This window comes from Scomber scombrus, chromosome 17, assembly GCF_963691925.1.
Source record: "Scomber scombrus chromosome 17, fScoSco1.1, whole genome shotgun sequence".
Taxonomy (NCBI): Eukaryota; Metazoa; Chordata; class Actinopteri; order Scombriformes; family Scombridae; genus Scomber; species Scomber scombrus.
The window spans coordinates 17144628-17164627 of record NC_084986.1 but is presented as its reverse complement, the minus strand read 5'-3'; the positions used below and the strand labels follow the sequence as shown (position 1 = coordinate 17164627).

The 20000-nt window shown below is 38.3% G+C and overlaps 3 protein-coding genes across 4 annotated transcripts in view; 2 read left to right on the top strand and 1 right to left on the bottom strand.

Moving 5' to 3' along the window:
- Positions 1-4287: 4287 nt before the first annotated feature.
- si:ch211-51e12.7 (uncharacterized protein LOC336335 homolog) lies at positions 4288-7130 on the top strand. The gene is made up of 5 exons (XM_062436943.1): positions 4288-4337; positions 4473-4622; positions 4712-4837; positions 5135-5254; positions 6262-7130. The coding sequence occupies exons 1-5, from the start codon at positions 4288-4290 to the stop codon at positions 6350-6352; spliced, it is 537 nt and encodes a 178-aa protein (XP_062292927.1). The 3' UTR covers positions 6353-7130.
- A 3352-nt stretch (positions 7131-10482) lies between these two features.
- On the bottom strand, positions 10483-14586 carry mrps10 (mitochondrial ribosomal protein S10). Its single transcript, XM_062437237.1, has 7 exons — positions 14475-14586; positions 14220-14272; positions 13286-13355; positions 12977-13116; positions 12780-12888; positions 10943-11032; positions 10483-10827 (listed from the first exon to the last, which is right to left on the bottom strand). Exons 1-7 carry the CDS (start codon positions 14544-14546, stop codon positions 10750-10752), a joined length of 612 nt encoding a protein of 203 aa, XP_062293221.1. The 5' UTR covers positions 14547-14586; the 3' UTR covers positions 10483-10749.
- A 2616-nt stretch (positions 14587-17202) lies between these two features.
- tulp4a (TUB like protein 4a) overlaps positions 17203-20000 on the top strand; it is a 29188-nt gene continuing 26390 nt past the window's right edge. The window contains exons 1-2 of one of the 2 annotated variants that reach the window (XM_062437235.1): positions 17203-17280; positions 18402-19354. In XM_062437235.1, coding sequence (XP_062293219.1) covers positions 19103-19354 — 252 coding nt within the window. In that variant the 5' untranslated portion in view covers positions 17203-17280; positions 18402-19102. The remainder of the gene's footprint in view (positions 17281-18401; positions 19355-20000) is intronic. The other variant, XM_062437236.1, reaches the window with a different exon arrangement.

Below are 20000 nucleotides of genomic sequence, written 5' to 3'. Positions count from 1 at the left end.
TGAGTAATGCAACATATTTACGTTAACTTAATGGGTCGGTTTCATTTCATAGTTTCCCTCTCTCTTGTTTTGCCCTTTTTGTGTAAATGTTGTTCAGCGGGCACTTGGCAATTATTTTGTATATGAGGCTGCCTTGGATGAAATGATCATTATTTGAAGGAGCTGTCTGTTAGTTGTGATGTATGTGGTATCTGAATGAGAATGTGATGCAACTTAACTGATGAAAAAACTCAAATTGTGTGTAAAATGAGGTTTGGAGAAACCTCATGTTCTTGTTGATAGTGTTTTTTCACTCTTTCTCCTATGGTTTATTTGTGGCATATTTTAGAGTGTAAGTAACTGCATGATATCTTTTTTTTTTCTTTATGAACTTTATTAAAAAGTGAGTGTTGTTGTTTTCCTATAGCATGAGTTAATTGTCTTCCCAATTCTTTCCATTTTCCCATAATTGTAAAATATCACAGGATCGTTTGGGATTTTTTTTTTTTTTTGGGACATGCAGGACATTTTCACGGTGTGTCAGATCCAGGTTAATTCCTCAAAGATATTTTCTAATAACTCCCATTCACAATACATTTGTGGCCCATTTAATTAATGAACCGTCTTCAGGGGCAATTAGAACGCACGTCCCTCCATTCCTCCAATCAGAATATCAGAATACCTGAGCGAGAACATCAAACAGCCAATCAGACGCCAGCATTCTGTGCGATGGGCGGGACCGTCTCCTCACAAAGAAATCCCAACCTGGGATGTATGAAGTCTGACTAAGCCGCCATTTCAGAGCGCAAAGGAGCTGAAGAAGCAGCAGGAAATTTTGTAAATTTTTTATTTTTCTAATATATTTTTTATTTTTCTTAACAAGACGCAAATCTATATTACTCTTTTGAATCTACCTGGCCTGCACCACCGGTTGAAGTAAGTCGTTCCTTCTTTCCCTTCAGCACCAACGCGATTGAAAAAATGACAGAAACGCCCCTTTTATACATTATTTAACATTCACACATTCGTTATCAGGCTTATTTATGTCATATTTTTAACTAATAATGTGGCTATCATGACCTTTATTGCATACTTTAATACTATTTAAAACGCTGCAGCTGTTTTGGAGACAACAGACTGTATGTTTGGTGTACTCAGCGATGTTAACTCCAGGAATTACACGGAGCCCTTCAGACGCTCCGCGTTATCATTTGAGTGGCTGTGCTCAGCCCGAGCTCCTCTGTGCTAAACAGTAATAGGATAACTATTAGAGACTATATGTCGTATAGCTGCTGGCCCTAGCTCAATATTTCAGTGCTCACACAGCTCCCATCGCCTCTCAGGATCAGGATAGAAATGTTTCCATGACGCTCGGTGTACTTTTGGCGCTGCAGGCTTATTTACTTTAAAATAACGCAGTGATGGGTTTACATGGGATAGTTCAAGTCCTTCAGGTTTATCGAGATAATTGTCACAGACTGTACAGTGCACTGCTTCACGAAAAGCTTTTGCTCTGAATACCCTGCCATGGTTTTCAAAGAGGGGTGCGGGGACCACCAGGGGTCCTTGAAGGGGGCCCCCCAGGAAAAATGGGACTAATTTATTTTCACTATGATTCCATCTTTGAGTAACACAGTGACAAAATGTATTGTTGTATGTACCCATTTTGTTCATGGGTTTTATACATTTTCTGTAATAAAACACGTAGAACCAAAAATCTTCAAATGAGGGTCTAGTCAGATTTATGATCTGACTCCCAAAACTGTCCCTAATCTCAAACTTTTTCCTTGACTTGGAAAAAGTTTGAGAACCATTGCCCTAAAATATTGATAGATAGTTACATTGATAGTCTTTGCAATATTAGAAACATTTCTCAGTATAGAGCCTTACACTTCATCATCACCACAAATTAGCCTCCAAAATTAATATGAAGTTGAATCAACACTTTGTCTAAAAGAGTTTTCGAAGGTCCCGAAGATTTCATGAATTTCTTATTGTGGGGCCTAACCTAATAAACTGACAACTGGTTGTACATTCAATTCAGGGGAAGTGTGGCACAAAGTAGCTGCATGAATGAAGTATATTAAGGTGATGGAACTCACAGTTCATCAGTCTTTAAACAATAAGAAATTATCCCAAATCTTAAAACATTTGTTTTTATAATGTATTTATAGATATTTCTGAATTCCCTGTGTGAAACGTTGCATATTCTAGACTCATTTGTTTAATATGTTGAAAGTAATGTTCCTGCAGGGAGTGCTCGTAGTGACCTCATCATACTATGTGACATTTTTATCATGTACAGTCTTGTTTTAAACAAGATTCTTCCTGCAGGGACTTAGAGTCGTGCTATATTTATATTGTGTCCTTTTTTATAATTCATCATAAGATAAGTTTATTTTTAATAGGGTAATTCTTAACCTCACAGGAATTGCTGGATTTTTACTAACAAAAACGCTTCAAACACCAAAGTTACAGGCGTCTGTTTCAGTTTTTTCTCCTTCAGGGCAAATTTTCCGTTTTCAAAGATGCATTACGTACTTTCTCCAAATATGTTACATGGCAGTTTCATGCTTAAATCCCACCCCTCCTTCCTCCACCTTTGCCCTATATAACAAATGTCTTCCCTTCCGTCCCTTCACACTCCAGTCTATCAGTGGCACAGATGCTGCATGTTACAGTAGCGATCTGGGGTTTGGGACTATTAATAATTTTCCCGCTATCAGCTTTTACATGCGGTTCTCCGTGCTTGCAGATTTGTCACCTGCTTCAGTGTAGGCATGCACACCCAGCTACATAACAATGCAGTGAATGCAGCGCTGGGGTTTTATGTTTCCAAGATCTTCTGAGTGACATTCTAACACCTATGTATCAGAAAGACATACAGTACCTAAATATGTCTTTTATATTTGAGCCTTAATAGTTTATCATTATTATTATTATTGTCAAAAGTAATCTCTTTACATCATCAAATAGTAACTGCAAGAAAAGCTGTTCATTAAGCATTTCAAATATAATAGTAGTTATATTATTGTAGCGTTTTCTTAAAGTTATAGTGTCCAATAGAAATTACACAAAATAAAAATCAGTTTGTCTCAAGGTTAGAAAAGGACAATATGGATGTTATTTTGTAATAAATATATCTCCTGATTAAAAAATTGTATTTTTGAACTGTCAGCAGCCTGCACTTTGCACATATTGTAGGTTATATTCATTTCATATTCATGTGAAGTAAAGTTGATGTACAAATCCATCCACCTTTTAATGAAATTGGGGCGTGACAAAGAAAACCATAAAAAGTAATGTTTTCACTGCATTATAAAGATACCACCATGTGAAAACATGTCGATTCAAAGTGGCCAACACTCAGTTTTTTGCTAAAGGGCGCTCTCATAGATTATTTTTTTTCAGCCTATTAGATAAATCTTTGGAAAAGAGGCGACCATTTGTTCACATCATGCTTGATTACCTTGCAGCTGCAGGGAATTCACAATTTCTTTCTGCATGAATTTACTTTTCAAATGGTAAATTGCCCTAATTTTCCTTTGCTGCAGTGTTTGAATAATACATATTATATATGGAAGAAAATTAGTTTTGTATGTAAGAAATGTGAAAATGTTACTCTTAAATAATCATGTTGGAAGAGTTTTCCATGGTGGTAGTGTATATGTATATGTATATAAATGTTGACCTGAATCGTTTCAGATGGATGCAGACACTGAAGAAAGGGTGACAGAAACCTCAAAGACTTCCACATATGAATCTGAGAGACCCATAAACGAAAACAAAGCCAGGTCAGTCTTGTGGTTCCTAACAGCCTAAAACTGTATGATGGTTTCTGACTAGCATGTAAGGGAAGGCTTCAAGATAGGGCTGGGCAATATATCGATATTATATCAATATCTTGATATGAGACTACATATCGTCTTAGATTTAGGATATCGTGATATGTCATCAGTGTTGTCTTTTCCTGCTTTTAAATGTTGCATTACTGTAAAAATTTGTAATTTTCTGAACTTACCAGACTGTTCTAGCTGTTCTGTTATTTACCTTTTACCCACTTTGTCATTATAATCACATTACCGATGATTATTTATCAAACATTTCATTGTGTAAATATTTTGCAATATACATTATCGTTGCAATATCGATATCGAGGTATTTGGTCAAATATATCGTGATACTTGATTTTGTCCATATCGCCCAGCCCTACTTCAAGATGTTCAAAATGTGGCAGGATCACTTGTGAGTGTGGCTGGGTGTGGTCAGAGGTTTGCACTGTTGCACATGTAACCACAATCGGTAGTGATGTCGCAGGGTCCTGGAGTACATCTGTGTGAAACGTTAAACCACTGGAAGTCAGCAAAAGCAACATTTTCAGGGGGTGTCAAGGCACTCTTTAAACTTAAGCATCCAACTACTTTTGGGTTTGTCATCAGACTTGGACTAATCAGCATAATGACTGTTTTGTCACATTGCTCCATCTGCTTTAGGGGACGTGGGTTCAGAGGTCGTGGTCGAGGAGGTCGAATGAGTCGAGGTGGCATGTGTGGTGGACGAGGGATGATAAAAGGCTTTGGTCCACCTGGACATGGGAGGGGCCGAGGGAGGGATGGATCCATGAATGGATTTGCACCGATGAGGTACTCGACTAATCACTGGTGGTTTTACTATGCTAAAATCTTGCTCGTATTATTTGCTTCACTGGTGATTAATTGTCTTTTAATTCCAGAGGAATGGGGAGGATGCGACCTTACCCAGACATGAGAAATCATCGAGGTAGAGGTGGACCCATGGGCATGGGCCCTCCTCCACCTCCACCAATGCATCTAAGAGGTCCCTTCCCACCCATGCACAGGTAACCATTTCCCACACGCACACATGCAGCCACTGCGACAGTCAAATGGAGATCTGAACAACAGTCCTCGCCAGTTTAAAAGTAGTTTGTGCCTGGTGAGGTAAAAAGAGCACCATACATTTTTGAGGGTTTTGATAATCCAATTTAAAGTGCAATTTTCACCTTTTAAACCACTTACCTCCACTTGGAAGTTATGTCTTGCCTCTCAGCTGATCTTACATTTGCAGACACTCTTGCTCATTTGAATCACTACAAAGAGTTTTTACTGACACATACACATGTCCTGTTCCTGCACAGACCCCCTCCACCACCTCCTCGGGGTCATCCCGGTTTCAGATGGCGTCCACCACATCCGCGTGGCCGTGGAATGCCGCCCCCTGGGCCTCCACGCCACTTCCACCCCCGAGGTCCAAGAGGGTAAGAACTGTTTGAGTATTACTACTATGCTTAAGCTTGGCAAGTCACTATTCTCTCCCATTTGCTTGTAAACTTTTAAGATCCGGAAATTGATTTAAAATACACCTGGTAAGCATGTGAGACTTTCTTATACCAGTTGTATTATTTTAAATCTGTCATTTAAACCTGCAATGCGGAACTTTTGCATATAAATGAACATCTGTTATATTCACGCCCTTCCCAGTGAGTTCACACAGTGCTGATCAAAGCCATCACTGCCAGATAAATCTGACTGTATTTCTCAGTATACCAGAGTTTTTAATCTGGTGTTGGGTTTGACATTCCTGTGCTGGTTGGGTGAATATATACTACGTGTGCTCTATGGGAGGTCATGCGCACTAGAAATGAGCCACTTAACTCCTTGTTAGGTCTCTGCTAACTTGAATGGGGCTAGACTAATTGTGCGGCTCTTCAAGACTTTCCAAATGTTATTTGATTGGACTGAACGGATGTGATGGAGCCATTGATGTAGATGTGCTAACAGTGTTTTTGTAATTACTCTCACTGCCAGAAGGGTGAGACAAAAGTTCCACACTCCAGCTTTAAATATATAAGTGTAAACTGCGAGCAAAAAGACTGAGGTTTGTGACACAAATGCACAGTCCTTTCCCTCCTTTTCTCTAAATCCTCATTATAGCTTGATTTCTTTTACTTTATCTTTAATTATCAAATTTATTTCCCAGTTTCTCTTTCAAATAAAAATCTTACTACAACAATGTTGAGACAAAGAACTCAGTTAGTAAATATAAACTATACTCACTGCTCAAATATATGGAGTCTTTTAAATAGTGCATGTAATAATGAAACAGGAAAAGGCATTTCACTGTATTTTTGCCTCTCAAAGCTACACAGTAACTAACATGAAACATCCTCCACTACAGTAGTTCAGAGATGGCTGCTCTTGTCAGAGTGTGCCCCCTATTGGCCAAAGCCAAGAATCCAATGTGTGATTTTATCCTTTTACACAGCTACCACAATGGACCGGTCTCTCCTCCGCCTCACCTCCTACCTGGCAGAGGCCAGAGGTGGCCAGGGCCCCCTGGTGGCCGCCGCTTTTAACACAGCCTGCCCTAAAAACAATAACCGAGCACTTGTTAATATAGACAGGGCCTAAAGAGGTGCAGTAAATGAAATGCCCCTGAACTGTGTGTTATACAAAGTCTCTGAGTATCTTTATGACATACTCTGTAGCCAAATGTTTGGATATTGATATTTCTTACTGGCAAATGAATAATGTGAAAATGACTAATGACAACAGAGGACACACAAAATGCCTCACACCTTAACAATGTAAAGGCATTCTCACGCTCTGTTACCTATGTCGTTAAAAGGAATAATGTTGATAATGAAGGGACTATTTGACATTGTTGAGAAAAAGCTGTAAAAAAAATCAAGTTTGAAAGCAAACAAATTCTTGTCAAAGTTCATTAATTGTTCTGTGGTTCTTGTTACAGTCACCCTGTGAGCCTTAAGAAAATATCCCGATTCTTAATAAAGAATAAAGAAATGGGTGACATAGTATGTTTAAAATGGGGGTAAAATGCACAACAGACCTCACATTAACTAGTTTAGTACACCTTGGACCTCCCTAACCTTTCCTTTTGTTACATGGAAATAGTTATGTATTATAACCCCACCAAGCAGTGCAGCAAATATTGTTTAACAGACTCACTTTCACAGACTCAATATTCCATTTGTCAAGTATTCATGAGTATTTAATTTTATATTATATATCTTTAATGTGCAGCTATTTTAAGTTATGAGTACTGCTGTTTGGAACATCAGTGTTTGTCTTCAGCAATCTATTGTGTAATGACAAAAAGGAAAAAGCATTATAAAGGAATAGTATACTGAAATATATCTAGTAGCTTTTATAAATGAAAGAAAATTCCATTAGTTTTTGCTTCACTTATGGATACAACATTACCATTTACTGTGTTTAGTTTTTTGAAGTGTTATAAATACGTTATTCACTGTAAGTAACATAACTTTTGTGAACCTGTGAATGTGTTTTATGAGAAACGTCAAGACATATGCGATAGTCGTGCAGAAAAAAATAAAACTAAAAAGAAACTCAACTTCTCCTTTTTTGTTTATTTACAAACAAGTCTGAGAGTTGTCATTACAATTTACAACAAATCTGTAATATGAAAACATTATTTGCAGTGTCAAACTAATGCACAGTGTTTATGTTTTACTCAAGTATTAATGTGATTATTTAAAAGTAAAGTATTTATTACTTTTACTGAATTGTTTGGTTGAGTGTGGAGGACCAAAAGCCACAAATGAACATTATATTTTATTAACATTTAATGGATCTTACTGAATCATTTCTATAGTCTTGCAGAGGGCTGAAATTTACTACAGTCCAGAAGCAGGCTTGGAGACATAATCCTTGAATTACATCTTTAGTTTCCAAGAACCTAAAAGAATGAAATGCTTCATCATGTAGATTACTGTGTAAATATGACCGGAGGACTCAGAGCAACTCCTCTTGAAAGGCACTGAAATGCTTTTGACTGAGCATCACGTCACAGATTAAATTCAGTGGTAGCATGTATTAAAAGGAGGACATCATCTGCAAAGGATCAGCACTCTTATATGATCAGGGACTGTCCCTTTTCTTCACTGTAATATTCAGTCATTGTCTGTCATTTTGATTGAGATTTCAGAGGTGACCAAGAAGTTCAGACAATTTTATGATTGTGCATTTTGACCATTCAGTTTCTATTATTACAGATACTTTATATAAATTAATAATATTCTTATAATATATTCATTTCTATTCTCCTGTCTGTTTTTATCTTTATAAAAACAACTTCATTGCCATGTATGCAGTTGGATATGAAGTACCTCATATCAGAGAGAAATAGCATTATCAGATGGATGATTTCACCAACTTGTTACGAACTGGCTCAGTCAGCGACAAAAAAGGGAAATTACACATGAATATAGCTTCTAAAATGTCATTTATTGTCAACTTAAGTTAAAATATAATAATGTTAGTCAACCACATTCAATTATGGGACATGGAATAAACAAACAAACTGGATTACATAAGCTCTTTAGGTAAGCTTTATGAATGCATGTAGCTGTTTTTGCATAATGCGGTGCTAATTTAGGCCTGCTGAATTTATAAAGATACAATGAAGCCCTATTGTAATGCAAAAGCACAGTCATGTAAAGAGGCATTCAGCATTAATATTGTATGTTGTATGTACTGCTGGCACAAACAAGTATTTGGCATTATGTCTGGATGAACAAGCATTTATTCCACTGAGCCGCTCAGACATCGCAGAAGCCTAAAATACGGCTGCAGACATCAAGAGGTACTCATCACAAGCAGAGTCTATTTCATAAAATAGCTACAGAAAGGTGTTGTACTCTCCCCCCTTCTTCTGTCTATCTTTTCCCCCATCTTTTCAGCACTTTCAGTACATTTTGCTGCCTCTTCCGTCTCTGCAGTCCCTTCTTGTTTCTCCCTTTTGTTGATTATAATAGACTGACTGACTGTTGTCTCCTGAAGGGGGGCACACAGTACAGTTAACCTCCCAGGCCCCAGGAACCAAGGCCCTCCCTCACATCTCTCCCCTCCTTCACCAGTGGCGTGACACCTGAGGTGCGGCACTTCACTTGAAAAGGTGAGCCTCCTCTTGCGTCTTTAATCCCTAAACCCCTTTCTCTCTGACGCCTGGAGATTCTCTCTTTCAGGATGGTAGGTGGAATAAACACGGAGCTGTAACAAACCAGGTGAGACCAAGAAGACTGTGGGTTAATAGGTACAAGGAATTATATGGCAGGAAAATGTAGGATAAGCACATTTTTTAAACTAGACTATTGCACTAATAACTGACATGAAAATGACAGGCTTGACCTGAGATACGCTTAAAGTTGTCATTAAGCACACTTACCAGCAGATCAATAGGAAATGGATGGAACCAGTCCAAATGTAATGAATCAAATTAAAACAAATCAATAATAGTGATCACTGCTCTTTCTGTGAAATGAAATGAATACCAATATATTTATTAAGATAATGTTGATTCAGTACACTCATGTTACTCAGATGTTTAATAATAATACTGACTGAAATTCTTTCATAACTTAATTTGAGATAGTGAAGGTGTATTTTATAAAATAGTAAATAAATAGTGGTCAAATGAACTTGTCAAAGCTTGAGTTTTAGTTCAGGAGTTTTTTTAGCACTCATCTCTGAATATGAAATTTACCATATTTCTTATTCAGGATTCATGTCTCATATCCACTAATATAAAAGCAGCCGTGATTAGAATATTGTTTTCCAGATTAAGCACACAATTACTGTGATATCACTCGTCTTTTCTTAAAGAATTGTGTTGGCTGTTAATCCCCTCTGCCCTTAACTAAAGGAATAATTTGTGGAAGGAGTGCACAGCTCACCTGGGGCTAATAGGATGCACATTTTAATGCCTGCATTACCCCTACCAATACAAGTCAGAGGTAGAATTAGTTAAGAGAGGTAATTAATGTTAAATATAAATTCCGGTCTGACCAGTATTTCTACTTATGCTGTCCTGAGGACACATTTTCATTAAAAGACCTTTTCATAAATGAGGTCAGTGGTTTGACCCAACCATGAATTTGACTGTACCTTATTATGAATAATAATAATAATAAGGTACAGTCTGTGCAACTAAACCTGCCACTGTCTTTATCTGACAGTGAGGAAGAACTGAGAATAATGTTTTATATCACTGGAAATGTGGATAGCAACAGAGGCTAAAGCTTTTTACTTATTCCTTTCTTTGTGGAGATGAAGCACTATGCTTAAATATGATGTATCTAAGTGTCATTTCTGCGTGACAAGTCCTTTTATTTCAGGAACAGAGAGGGGGGAGTCTGTCCTCAACAGTCTTTAAATAGAGCAGCGGAGAGAAATGTCTATGATGATGAAATGCAGGGATTTATACAAGGAAACAGGAAGTCACTCAGTCAGAATAAATAAGCCATGTTGCTTTCACTGTTAAGATGAATGTTGGAATTTTGCAGCTAGTATTTTTGCCTAAAAAAATCATGTTTTCTAATTATTCAATAAATGCAAAAAAAGAAATTTCTTGTGTGCTTGTTTTGTATTCTACCGTACATCATCATACACAACCATGATTCAGACTTAACAGGACAAAAGTCTGAGTAAAATCTGTCATTAAATGCAGAGTTTGTTAATTTATTGGGCAACAAAAACACAGATTCCACACTGATCCACATAAAAGAAAAACACACAACTAGGAATGAAGACAGACTGTTACAAGTTGACATGAGGACTTTTTTTCTGTGGTGTTCAGCTCAGTGTTGATGATAATGTCACTGCTGAGTTCAATGTGATGAACAGTTCAGAAATCCATGACAAGCTCATGTCACCTCAGTATTGCTTTTTTTTAATGTCAACATATTCTTCGATGTCTGAGAAGAGACTTGTTTCACTGGCTGGGCTTGTCGTCAGTGAGGAGGTCACTCATGGGTTCACAGATGTGATCGGGAATCTTCTCCATGGCACTCTGATAACAAGTAAAAAGAAACAAATAACTTAATTTGTGGCCCGAAACCTCTCCAGTGTGCAGTTAGAGCAGGAGGGATTATTGCTGGTGATCGACCGACTCTGCAGCGCCTCACCTTTGTCACCTCCATGGCTACACCCTCAGGGAGGTTCCTCTGGATGTATTCAAGGTACACATTCGCTGTGGAGCCAGTCATATGAGACAGCTACAACAAAAAAAAAGAAGTGAAATCTTAAAATGATAATCTACTGTCATGAACACTCATGTGAGGCTTATATAATAGAAATTTAACCTTTTAACACAAATGGGCTTTTTCACAGCTGACATCACAGGAAGAAAAACACAGGTGTGTAAATAATGAAATTAATGATCCATTCAGCTGCTTTGTTTCTGGGTCCAGGTATTGAGCTCAGTGTCACACTTGGTGCTTTCCATTCTTTTATTTCTGCTTCCTCCCCTTTTTCAACGTGTGACCTGGACATTGATTGAGCTCTGCCATCACAGAGGATTTTCCAATCCTTTAAATGTGTCTCAAGGGAGCTTGAAGCGAACTACCACAGGTGTTTCCTATGCAGACGTTTTTTGTTTTTTTTTACAGGACAGCAACACAGCTTCTATTGGCTTGTTTATCGATTGGGCGGCAGGTTTTACACCTGTGTTTTTCCTACTTGGACAAGTCAAAATGCCATGACAAGGGTCTGTAGCACCTCTATAATTATTAACAAAAAAAATCATAAGACAAAAGGTTTTTCTTTTTTCTTTTCTCGTGTTCTAATTGCATCTCTCTGCTATCCCTGCTGGAAAGTGTTTAGATGTGAGGAAGAGATATGTGTGAGGAAAGCAAGGAGCCATGATAGCCTAATGAAAAACACTAGTGTGTCAGAGCCACTGTTAATGTCATTCATCACGCCTGTGGTTTTCCACACAACCATAAACAGAGGTCCAATCAGGCAAATGACATTGTATAGATAGGCACGAAATGATAATCAATGAATGAACACATAAGGGTTAGGGTTATTGCTCTATGTGGTTATCAAGACCAAACAACATTGTACAGTATGTCTTCAGAGTCAACTGACTTGGATTTTCTTTTTAACATCATTGTATGCTGACTACCACTTAACAGAGAAATTAATAATGTTGGTTGGCAGGCTGAGTGTATATTATATTGTCAGTATTTTAGAGAACCCTCCGCAAAAAAAAATCACAAATCAGAGGAGCTCAGGTCTTATTGAGGAGAGCCAAGCTCCCCCCGGCTCCCCATGTAGTTCACTCCCTGAGTAATGCATTATGTCCCATTCATTAAATTGCACTTCTGAATCCATAATCATGATGACATTACTCTGCAAAAGTATTAAGCTATTTAGTATAAAGTAGTAGGCTATTTAACAATTTAGGTAGATATATCAGTCATTTAAATTGACAGTTGAAACTATGATATAATGCAAGCTTACAATATAAATATTATCGGCTGAAACTACAAAGCGACTTGTCCACAGTTACTTTTCCACAATGCAAACTGACTATATATTAATTACTTTTATTCATTTAACTGAAATATTGGTGATCAAAGTTATAGTTTAGCTCCCTGGCTGATGACCCCCCCCCCCCCCTAGCAAGATGTTTTTGGCATCTAATTCAATTTTAAATCATTTTTGTTTTTATTTCATGTAAATTTACTTTTCTCCGGAACGTGCGTTCATTTAGAACATGTGGGATTCATCGTGTTTACGAATGTCATTTACGACATTTATTTCCTGGTGAGTGTCTGATGAATCCGACATGGCACACTCATAAATTCCACCACACGAAAAAAGTACGACAGATTTAAGAAGAAAAAAAATACGAACATGTTCTTTCATCTGGCCCATTGTCTCATTTCAATAAAGCCTGATCACTTTGAAGGTCTCTTTTAAAAGGTTGTCAGTGACTTATTTAGTTAAGCTGCTCACCTCAATACGCCGGTAGTGCGTCCTCATCTCATACTGGACCCTGTGTTTTTTGAAGATGTGGACTGACTTTAAGAGTGTCAACCTCTCCATCTCCTTGGGGGGTTCAAAGCTGTTGCAGAGGGAAAAGATCAAATCATGTCATTAAGAATCATATACTATAATAGCTGTTCCTGCTGCTTAACTGAACACAGACTCACACTCTGCTGATGTTGATGTCCAGCTCTTTGGCTGCCATGGTGGCAAAGAACTCGTAGCTGTCCAAGACGGCACTGTCATGACCTTTGACCAGCACGGACACCCTCTGAAACAGTGTGTCAGGATCTTCTGTAACAGTGATCTGAAAGAAAAACAGTACAAATACTTATTGAGAGACTTGAAACTAAAATAGTTGCCATAGAATGACTTCCTGCTGCAAAGAAGTTGGAATGAGGTAAATGTGATCAAGACACAAGATGCATGCAGGTCAGTAGTCTGAGATGAATACAAATATTGTAGTGATAACTTACTGGTGAGGGTATTGATGAAAACACCATTGCTGTGTGGAAGGAGGTGCTGGGTGTCAAAGGGAGACAAGACCTGCAGAAACATAACAATGAATCTTTGCTAACATATTAAAATATCCCAAAAAATACAGGCAGCACTTTTCTGAATCCAAGTTTAATATATATACATATGTTTTTGTTCTTTTTTATTTATTCATAGTTATTTATGATTATTAAATTCACAGTGATGTTTACGGTTTCAGTGCACTGATGTCAGTTAATACAATAAAAGTTACAAAAAAGTTTATTGTCAAACTGTAAAATAAGATGCCTTCATTACATATCTTTGTCACAAGTATTTGATAACCACATTTGAAGGATCGTTATAAAAAAGTGTGCATTTATGTATATATTCTGTTTCCAAATGTTTTCCTCCCTACTATTGATATCAGTGTCAGCCCCAAAAATCCAGTATCAGTCAGGCTCTACTTTTCATACAGGTTAGATGCCAAAATATAAATCCTAACTGTTTATCTAAATCTCAGATGATTAAGTCTTTTGCACTTTTGAACGCAAAATCTCCTTCTGCATATCCATTAAAAAATATTTTGATAGGCTACATACACTGATTTGACTTTTGTCCTTTATATTTTTCACTTTTAAAATAATTTAAAATCTTTCATGTGTTTAATTATGTTTCATCTTTTTATTTTTATTTACAGTGAAGCACATTTCACTGCATTTTTTATAAATGCGCTCTAAAAATGTATTTGTTTTAAATGAACAAAGTGCAACACTGTCGGGACCATTTTTGACAGTTTAACTAAGAAAATAAACACGTGAAAACAAAACGTTGTATAATGACTGCTTAAAGGTGACCTACCATTGTGTTTCTTACAGTTATTCATAAACTAAAGAGACTTCAAACGAGCAGAGAAGAAACAAAACTGCTACGTACCGGATTATATTACATTTCCTGTGACCTGGACAAGCGCTCAAAGCTCTTGGTCCCTGCAAACAACAGACATATATCAGTACAGTTAAAATGACATTTACTGTACAAGTTAACCACGACGCTCCAGTTGCACTCTGAGGCCACAATGTGAGGTTTTCTGACCTCCTACATCCAAATTTCCAGTCCTGAAACACTGTCACTTTAGTTAATTACTCGCAGATATGGTGCAACATTTAAAAAAAATGTCATTAACATTACCAAATGTGATATTCCAGTCAGTAGCCTTGCCAGAGAGAATACATCTCGGCCAAGCACCACGGGAGCAGCCATGTTTTTGCAAGTATTAAAGGAATACACGTTTTGTCAGTGCTGCCCTCGTGTGTACTGGAGGATGAACTGCTGCTGCTGCTGCACTGAGCTGTTGGTTCAAATGTCAGCTGTGGAAACAAGATGATACAGCTGGATGAGCTATTAGTGTGGAGGTGGTCCAACAGGATTTCTTCCTTATATATTATATCATGCTCATTTTATAGATTAGCAGATTAAATGTTTTTGCCTTTCTGGTAAGTAGTTATGCACTTTATAATAATAATAAAGTTAAAAAAGTGTGTGTTCACAATCACATGGTTCACTTTGGACATATCAGGTGGAGAAATAAGTAAGTATTTCCTATCCTTCATCTATCAGACAAAATATGTTTAAAGTTAATTTGCCATTTATACTATATGTTGACAAACTGCAGAACTGGAACCATTTCACAACCACATCTTGATGTACACTGAGGCCTGGATTATAACCATCATGTCCACAGAACAGCAATGAAAAACAGGGATGGCATTTTGCTGTATGTTAAAGCTAGTTACCTTACCACCACTGACTAACATGTATGTATACTTACAATTACAAATAGAAGTATTACAAAAACTACTACAAATTTAAAATGTCATCATATACAGATTGTTGTGTTTTTTCTTTAGGCAAGTCTGAAACAAAGAGTCTGGGAGATGGAGTTTCTATGCCGTTACAGTTCCAAAGGATGACAGTAACAAGCCAGACACGAGCCAGACGGCTGGCTGGTGATGAAGGGATGCCCAGAAACAGTGATGCATCCCTCAGACCCACATTAGTTCGAGTTCGTCTCTGGAGTTCCAGCCCTGACCACAGAGCAGCTCCTGGAGCATCATTTATAGCATATGCTGAAGTCAGCAGGAGACTTGGAACAGGTAAACTGACATATTTTACTGCAGCAACAAACCAGCAGGGCACCTACATCAGACTTTAGGAGCTGCACTGTAATAAACAGATTCAATTTTACCACATACATCTGAATAAAAGATTTGCTTCATGCAGAAAACTGGAAATTAAGGTTCTGTTTCTTGTTTGTATAAGCTGCAAATTATTTTTTAACAATATTCCTTTAAATACAAGTAGATAAATCTATCATGCATGTTTGTGTAATCAGGCTACTAATTCCTAAACTGTTGTTGTTGTTGGTATTGTTTTTGACACCACAGGTACCACAATAATCTCCAGCAGTCAACCAGAGAAGCAGCCATCTTATCAACCTGGCGCACTACACATGACCAACCTGACAAACCAATCTGAAAGCGGTACTTTAAAGTGAATTATCTTATTTCTAATCTTAATTCTTACCCAATATGTAGACTACCTTAATATTTACAACAAATCTTTAATACTGACTTTCAGATCTACCTTAGTGCTTACTTTTATTTCTTACATCAACACCAGTCCTATAACTTACCTACTAACTTCATACTTACCATTTACTGTTTCAGAAATTACTTGCAGTGTTTTACTTACCTTGATGCCTTGAACACGTTAATTTACCTTTACCTACTTCCTAACCATTTTTACTTCACAAACACATTTTTATTCACTAAATGTACAAGATTATTAATTAAATTTAAAGATTAAAATATACCCATGACTGAGCAAAGCTGGTATTTTGATATATTGCTTTGGTTGATTTTGATAACTATCCTGAACCACCATCTGTTTATGCACCCTGTTATCATCATCACCACCACATACTTTTATCACCTGCAGCGTTATGAAAAAACAACAACAACAGACCAGGGTCACCATGTTGCCTCTGGAATGAGTTGGCTTATTTGCCCCGAAACAGTACTGACAACAGAGCTCCTCTGTCTGCTATGTTTGTGTGCGGTGGTGTCTACCAGATAGCTTCTTGTAAACATCCGCTGAATTACTTGAATAAACAATACAAATACTAACTGCCATAAATTGGTTGTTGCCAGTGCATCATGTCCACCTTGCTAAAAGTATTGTAGTCTACAACAGTCCTGTAGTAAATTCTCCCTTTATAAAGGTTGTAATGTTCAGTTTTTGTTGAAACTGTTTTCAGAGAGGCATTAAAACAACTCTATGGTTATTTTGGGGGCTGTTTGGAGCTGTTTGTTATACTGCTGAACTATATCTCATTATACAGAGAGGTGTTTCTGTTATTCAGCCTAACCTCATTGATATAATTGGGTGGAGACAAGATTAGAAATCCCTGTCTTTATGGTGCAGTATAGGTTCTACATTTCAACAGTAGTACCATCTGGCACCTTTAAAATGATCATAGATTTGAAACAACACTGAAAAAGTTTTAAAGCTCTTGCCTTGATGACGACATCCGGTCTCAGAATAAGATAAACGGGTCCTTATTTATTTCTGTTTGCCAGTGATTTTATTTTTTACTATTCTAAATATGAAAAGAAAATCAAACCATTTTCTGCTCGGCCCTTTTTGACCACGAAAAAGAAAAACAGCTCGTATTTCAATTTAATCTTTTGTATTTTAAAACGAAAATCAAATAACCACTCGTTATTGTTGTCTGAAAAGAAAATTGGATGACCAAAAGTTAAATTAAAACAGTAGAGATTAATTTAATTGGTGTAAATCACGTGTGTGTCACGTGATGTAGCTGTCGGGCCCTGCCAGTGTACAGTAGCAGGCTGCGGGCAGAAGCAGCAGCACACAGCCGAGGTAAGCAGCTCTTCACTGGATACTTGTGGTGCTCCGGCTATGGTGACGACAGGTCTGTCCTCTATACCGACAATATATAGCTTACACTTATAGTCACAAATAGCTACAACACGAATATTAAAATAAACATTAAGACAAGCTAGTCGGCTAGCTTGTTAGCCATAGCCCGTTAACGACGAGTGCCAGCGGCGGATGGACAGAGTCAGTATCCGCCGATGGTGGCTCAGCTTCAGCTAGCGTTAGCCGGGGAGCTACCTCTTTGTGGAGGAGATAACAGGCAGCTGACGGTATGTTAGCCGCGTTTACCGAACATCACGAAGACTAGATTAGCACACAAAGAAGACAAACTTGTGACGGGGAAAGATAAACCTCCCTGTCGCCATGTTTCTGATCAGTGGAGCCCATTGAGCTCAGTGGTGATCCAGCATCAGGGTCCAGCTAGCTGTGAGGCTAGTCGGCGATGATGATGGGTGTTTGGATGTTAGTTAACAACCTTAGTATCAATGTGGCTCTGAGTCCTATTTTACTGTGTATCTTCAGCTGGAGGTTATTTGGGATGCTCTTTAACCGTCGCCCATAAGTGAGCCTTATTAGGATTGGTGTGGATACGATATTTTCACATAATGACAACAGATTTAATACAAATATCGACATGATTTTACCCAGCAGCCGTCTATCGGTGTCATTTTATGTGACTGCCCACCGGTCCGTGTGTCTTGTTTCGTCTGTGGGTCTATTTTTTTCTTAATCTCCCCTGTTTTTTTTAATCACATTGTTGTGTTGTTGTCTCCTTATTTTCATCTTTCTTTCTTTTTTAAAGCATTTTATTAAACATTTCTGCCGTGAGAGGCCGCGTTGTCCCAATACTAAAGAGCTAAAATGATACATGGCTCTGCTAAATAATTCAGCAATTAGTTAAATATCCTTCCGCTGAGCAGGATAGTCCTCTGACTATGAAGTGGTTGCTCAGGGAGACGTGAGTAAGTTAGCGGTAAAAGTGAGGTAATTTTAGGCTAGCTCATTAATATTTAAATGAGCAGCTGTGGGTGGCAGGTGAGTGCTCGATACCGTCCATTTCTCCACTTTATAAAAACAGTCATTATCTCTATTTCACATGTGTTCATTTTAAAGCTACAGTGTCTGTGTGTTGACAACCCTTTTTCCCTCTCCCAGCAGTCCTCCATGGGATACCCGAGGCGGGTTGACGTGATGACGTTACCGGGGGAAGCGGATCTCCTGCGGGCTGACAGCTGATGGAGAGGAGTCCCTGCTCCTCCTCTCACACTCACAGTCGGAATTGTATGAGGAGGACGCGGTGCCCCTGAAATGACACACTGAACTGGACAGAAACGATACACAGTTCAACTGGAAGGAAACTGGGCATGGACTGAAAGGGTTGCCTTTTTTTCTCCTCGTGGATGTTTTTTTCGTGATCAGCTGGCACGAGTCTGCGCACAGTTGGTTTCTAAATCATTTTCCGGTACTGTCATCTGTTGCCTTGTGATTTAAGACAGCATCAACAAGGCAGCTCACTGGTCAAATACATCAAAATGACTTAAAAGAGTGCCTTTTGTTGTGTATGCAGCTATATATTTTCAGTCTAGCAATGCTCAAGTCCCCAGCTTTGTGACCTCATTTGTGCTTTTAAAGAAGTTTTCACTGACAGACCTTTTTAATGAGTTGCAAATCACCAAGATAGCCGAGGGAAAGCGCAAGTACTATGCACCGTTGTCGCTGTGTCACATCCGACATCGATCCTGTAACCTCGGCGGAGGAGCGGCGCTCATAACGGTACCGACCCCCCCTCCGTAGGGAACTCCCACCCCCCTCCGGGTAGTTTTTTGATCCACGGAGAGGCGTTGAGAGCAGCAGGTATGTTCGCCGCCGTGGAGCATGGCCCGGTCCTCTGCAGCGACTCCAACATCATGTGCCTGTCCTGGAAAGGCCGGGTGCCCAAGAGCGAGAAGGAGAAGCCGGTGTGCCGGAAGCGCTACTACGAGGAGGGCTGGCTCGCTACCGGCAACGGCCGAGGAGTCGTCGGGGTCACGTTCACGTCCAGCCACTGTAGACGGGACCGACCCACCCCGCAGAGAGTCAACTTCAACCTCAGAGGACACAACAGCGAGGTAGGCTTGGTCTTTGTTTCATGTTTCCAACCGGTCTCTGCGCATTTTTGTCCATCAACCAAAGACAACAAATGAAAATAATCTGAAAAGTGTGACATCCTGACAAGATTTTTTCCAATATTAATATGCTATATAAACCAGTACTTGTCCAATGTAGTGATGCTCTTGAAGGGTGTGATGATTTTTTAAGTCTTTGATTGATTATTATGGACTAGTCGTTTAATTCATTTATTTTTTAACCAATGTATAATTGTGTCTCAAATTACTGAACAATGCCCAGTATCATTTCCCACAGTCCAAGATGTCATCTTCAGATCTAACTTAAATGGAAAAATCACCACCACTGCTCCCTGTATTCTACAATTTTTTTACTAAACAAAAGCAAAATTTCTTATATTTGATTTATTAAATATATTAAACTTTACATTAAAAAGCTTTACAGAAATAAAGTAGTCAACCAATTTATTTACCAGTTCATTTACAGCTCCAACCTTGTTCTAATATTTTTTAAAAACCCTCTTCTACACCTTACAGCAACACATCAGTTTCTTCAATTTATTCTTATGATGAGAGATTATTGATCCCATTGATCCCTTTCGCGCAGGGTTCCCAAACCTCCTCAATCCTTTACATGTAGGATGCAAAT

Excerpts from the sequence above, each read along its gene's own strand:
- si:ch211-51e12.7 (XM_062436943.1), top strand. The coding sequence starts at position 4,288 with ATGTCGCAGGGTCCTGGAGTACATCTGTGTGAAACGTTAAACCACTGG. Across the intron at positions 4,623-4,711 it reads AATGGATTTGCACCGATGAG|AGGAATGGGGAGGATGCGAC; the intron begins GTACTCGACTAA and ends TTTTAATTCCAG. Across the intron at positions 4,838-5,134 it reads CCCTTCCCACCCATGCACAG|ACCCCCTCCACCACCTCCTC; the intron begins GTAACCATTTCC and ends GTTCCTGCACAG.
- mrps10 (XM_062437237.1), bottom strand. The coding sequence starts at position 14,546 with ATGGCTGCTCCCGTGGTGCTTGGCCGAGATGTATTCTCTCTGGCAAGG. Across the intron at positions 13,356-14,219 it reads AGGAAATGTAATATAATCCG|GTCTTGTCTCCCTTTGACAC; the intron begins GTACGTAGCAGT and ends ATGTTTCTGCAG. Across the intron at positions 10,828-10,942 it reads TAGCCATGGAGGTGACAAAG|AGTGCCATGGAGAAGATTCC; the intron begins GTGAGGCGCTGC and ends ACTTGTTATCAG.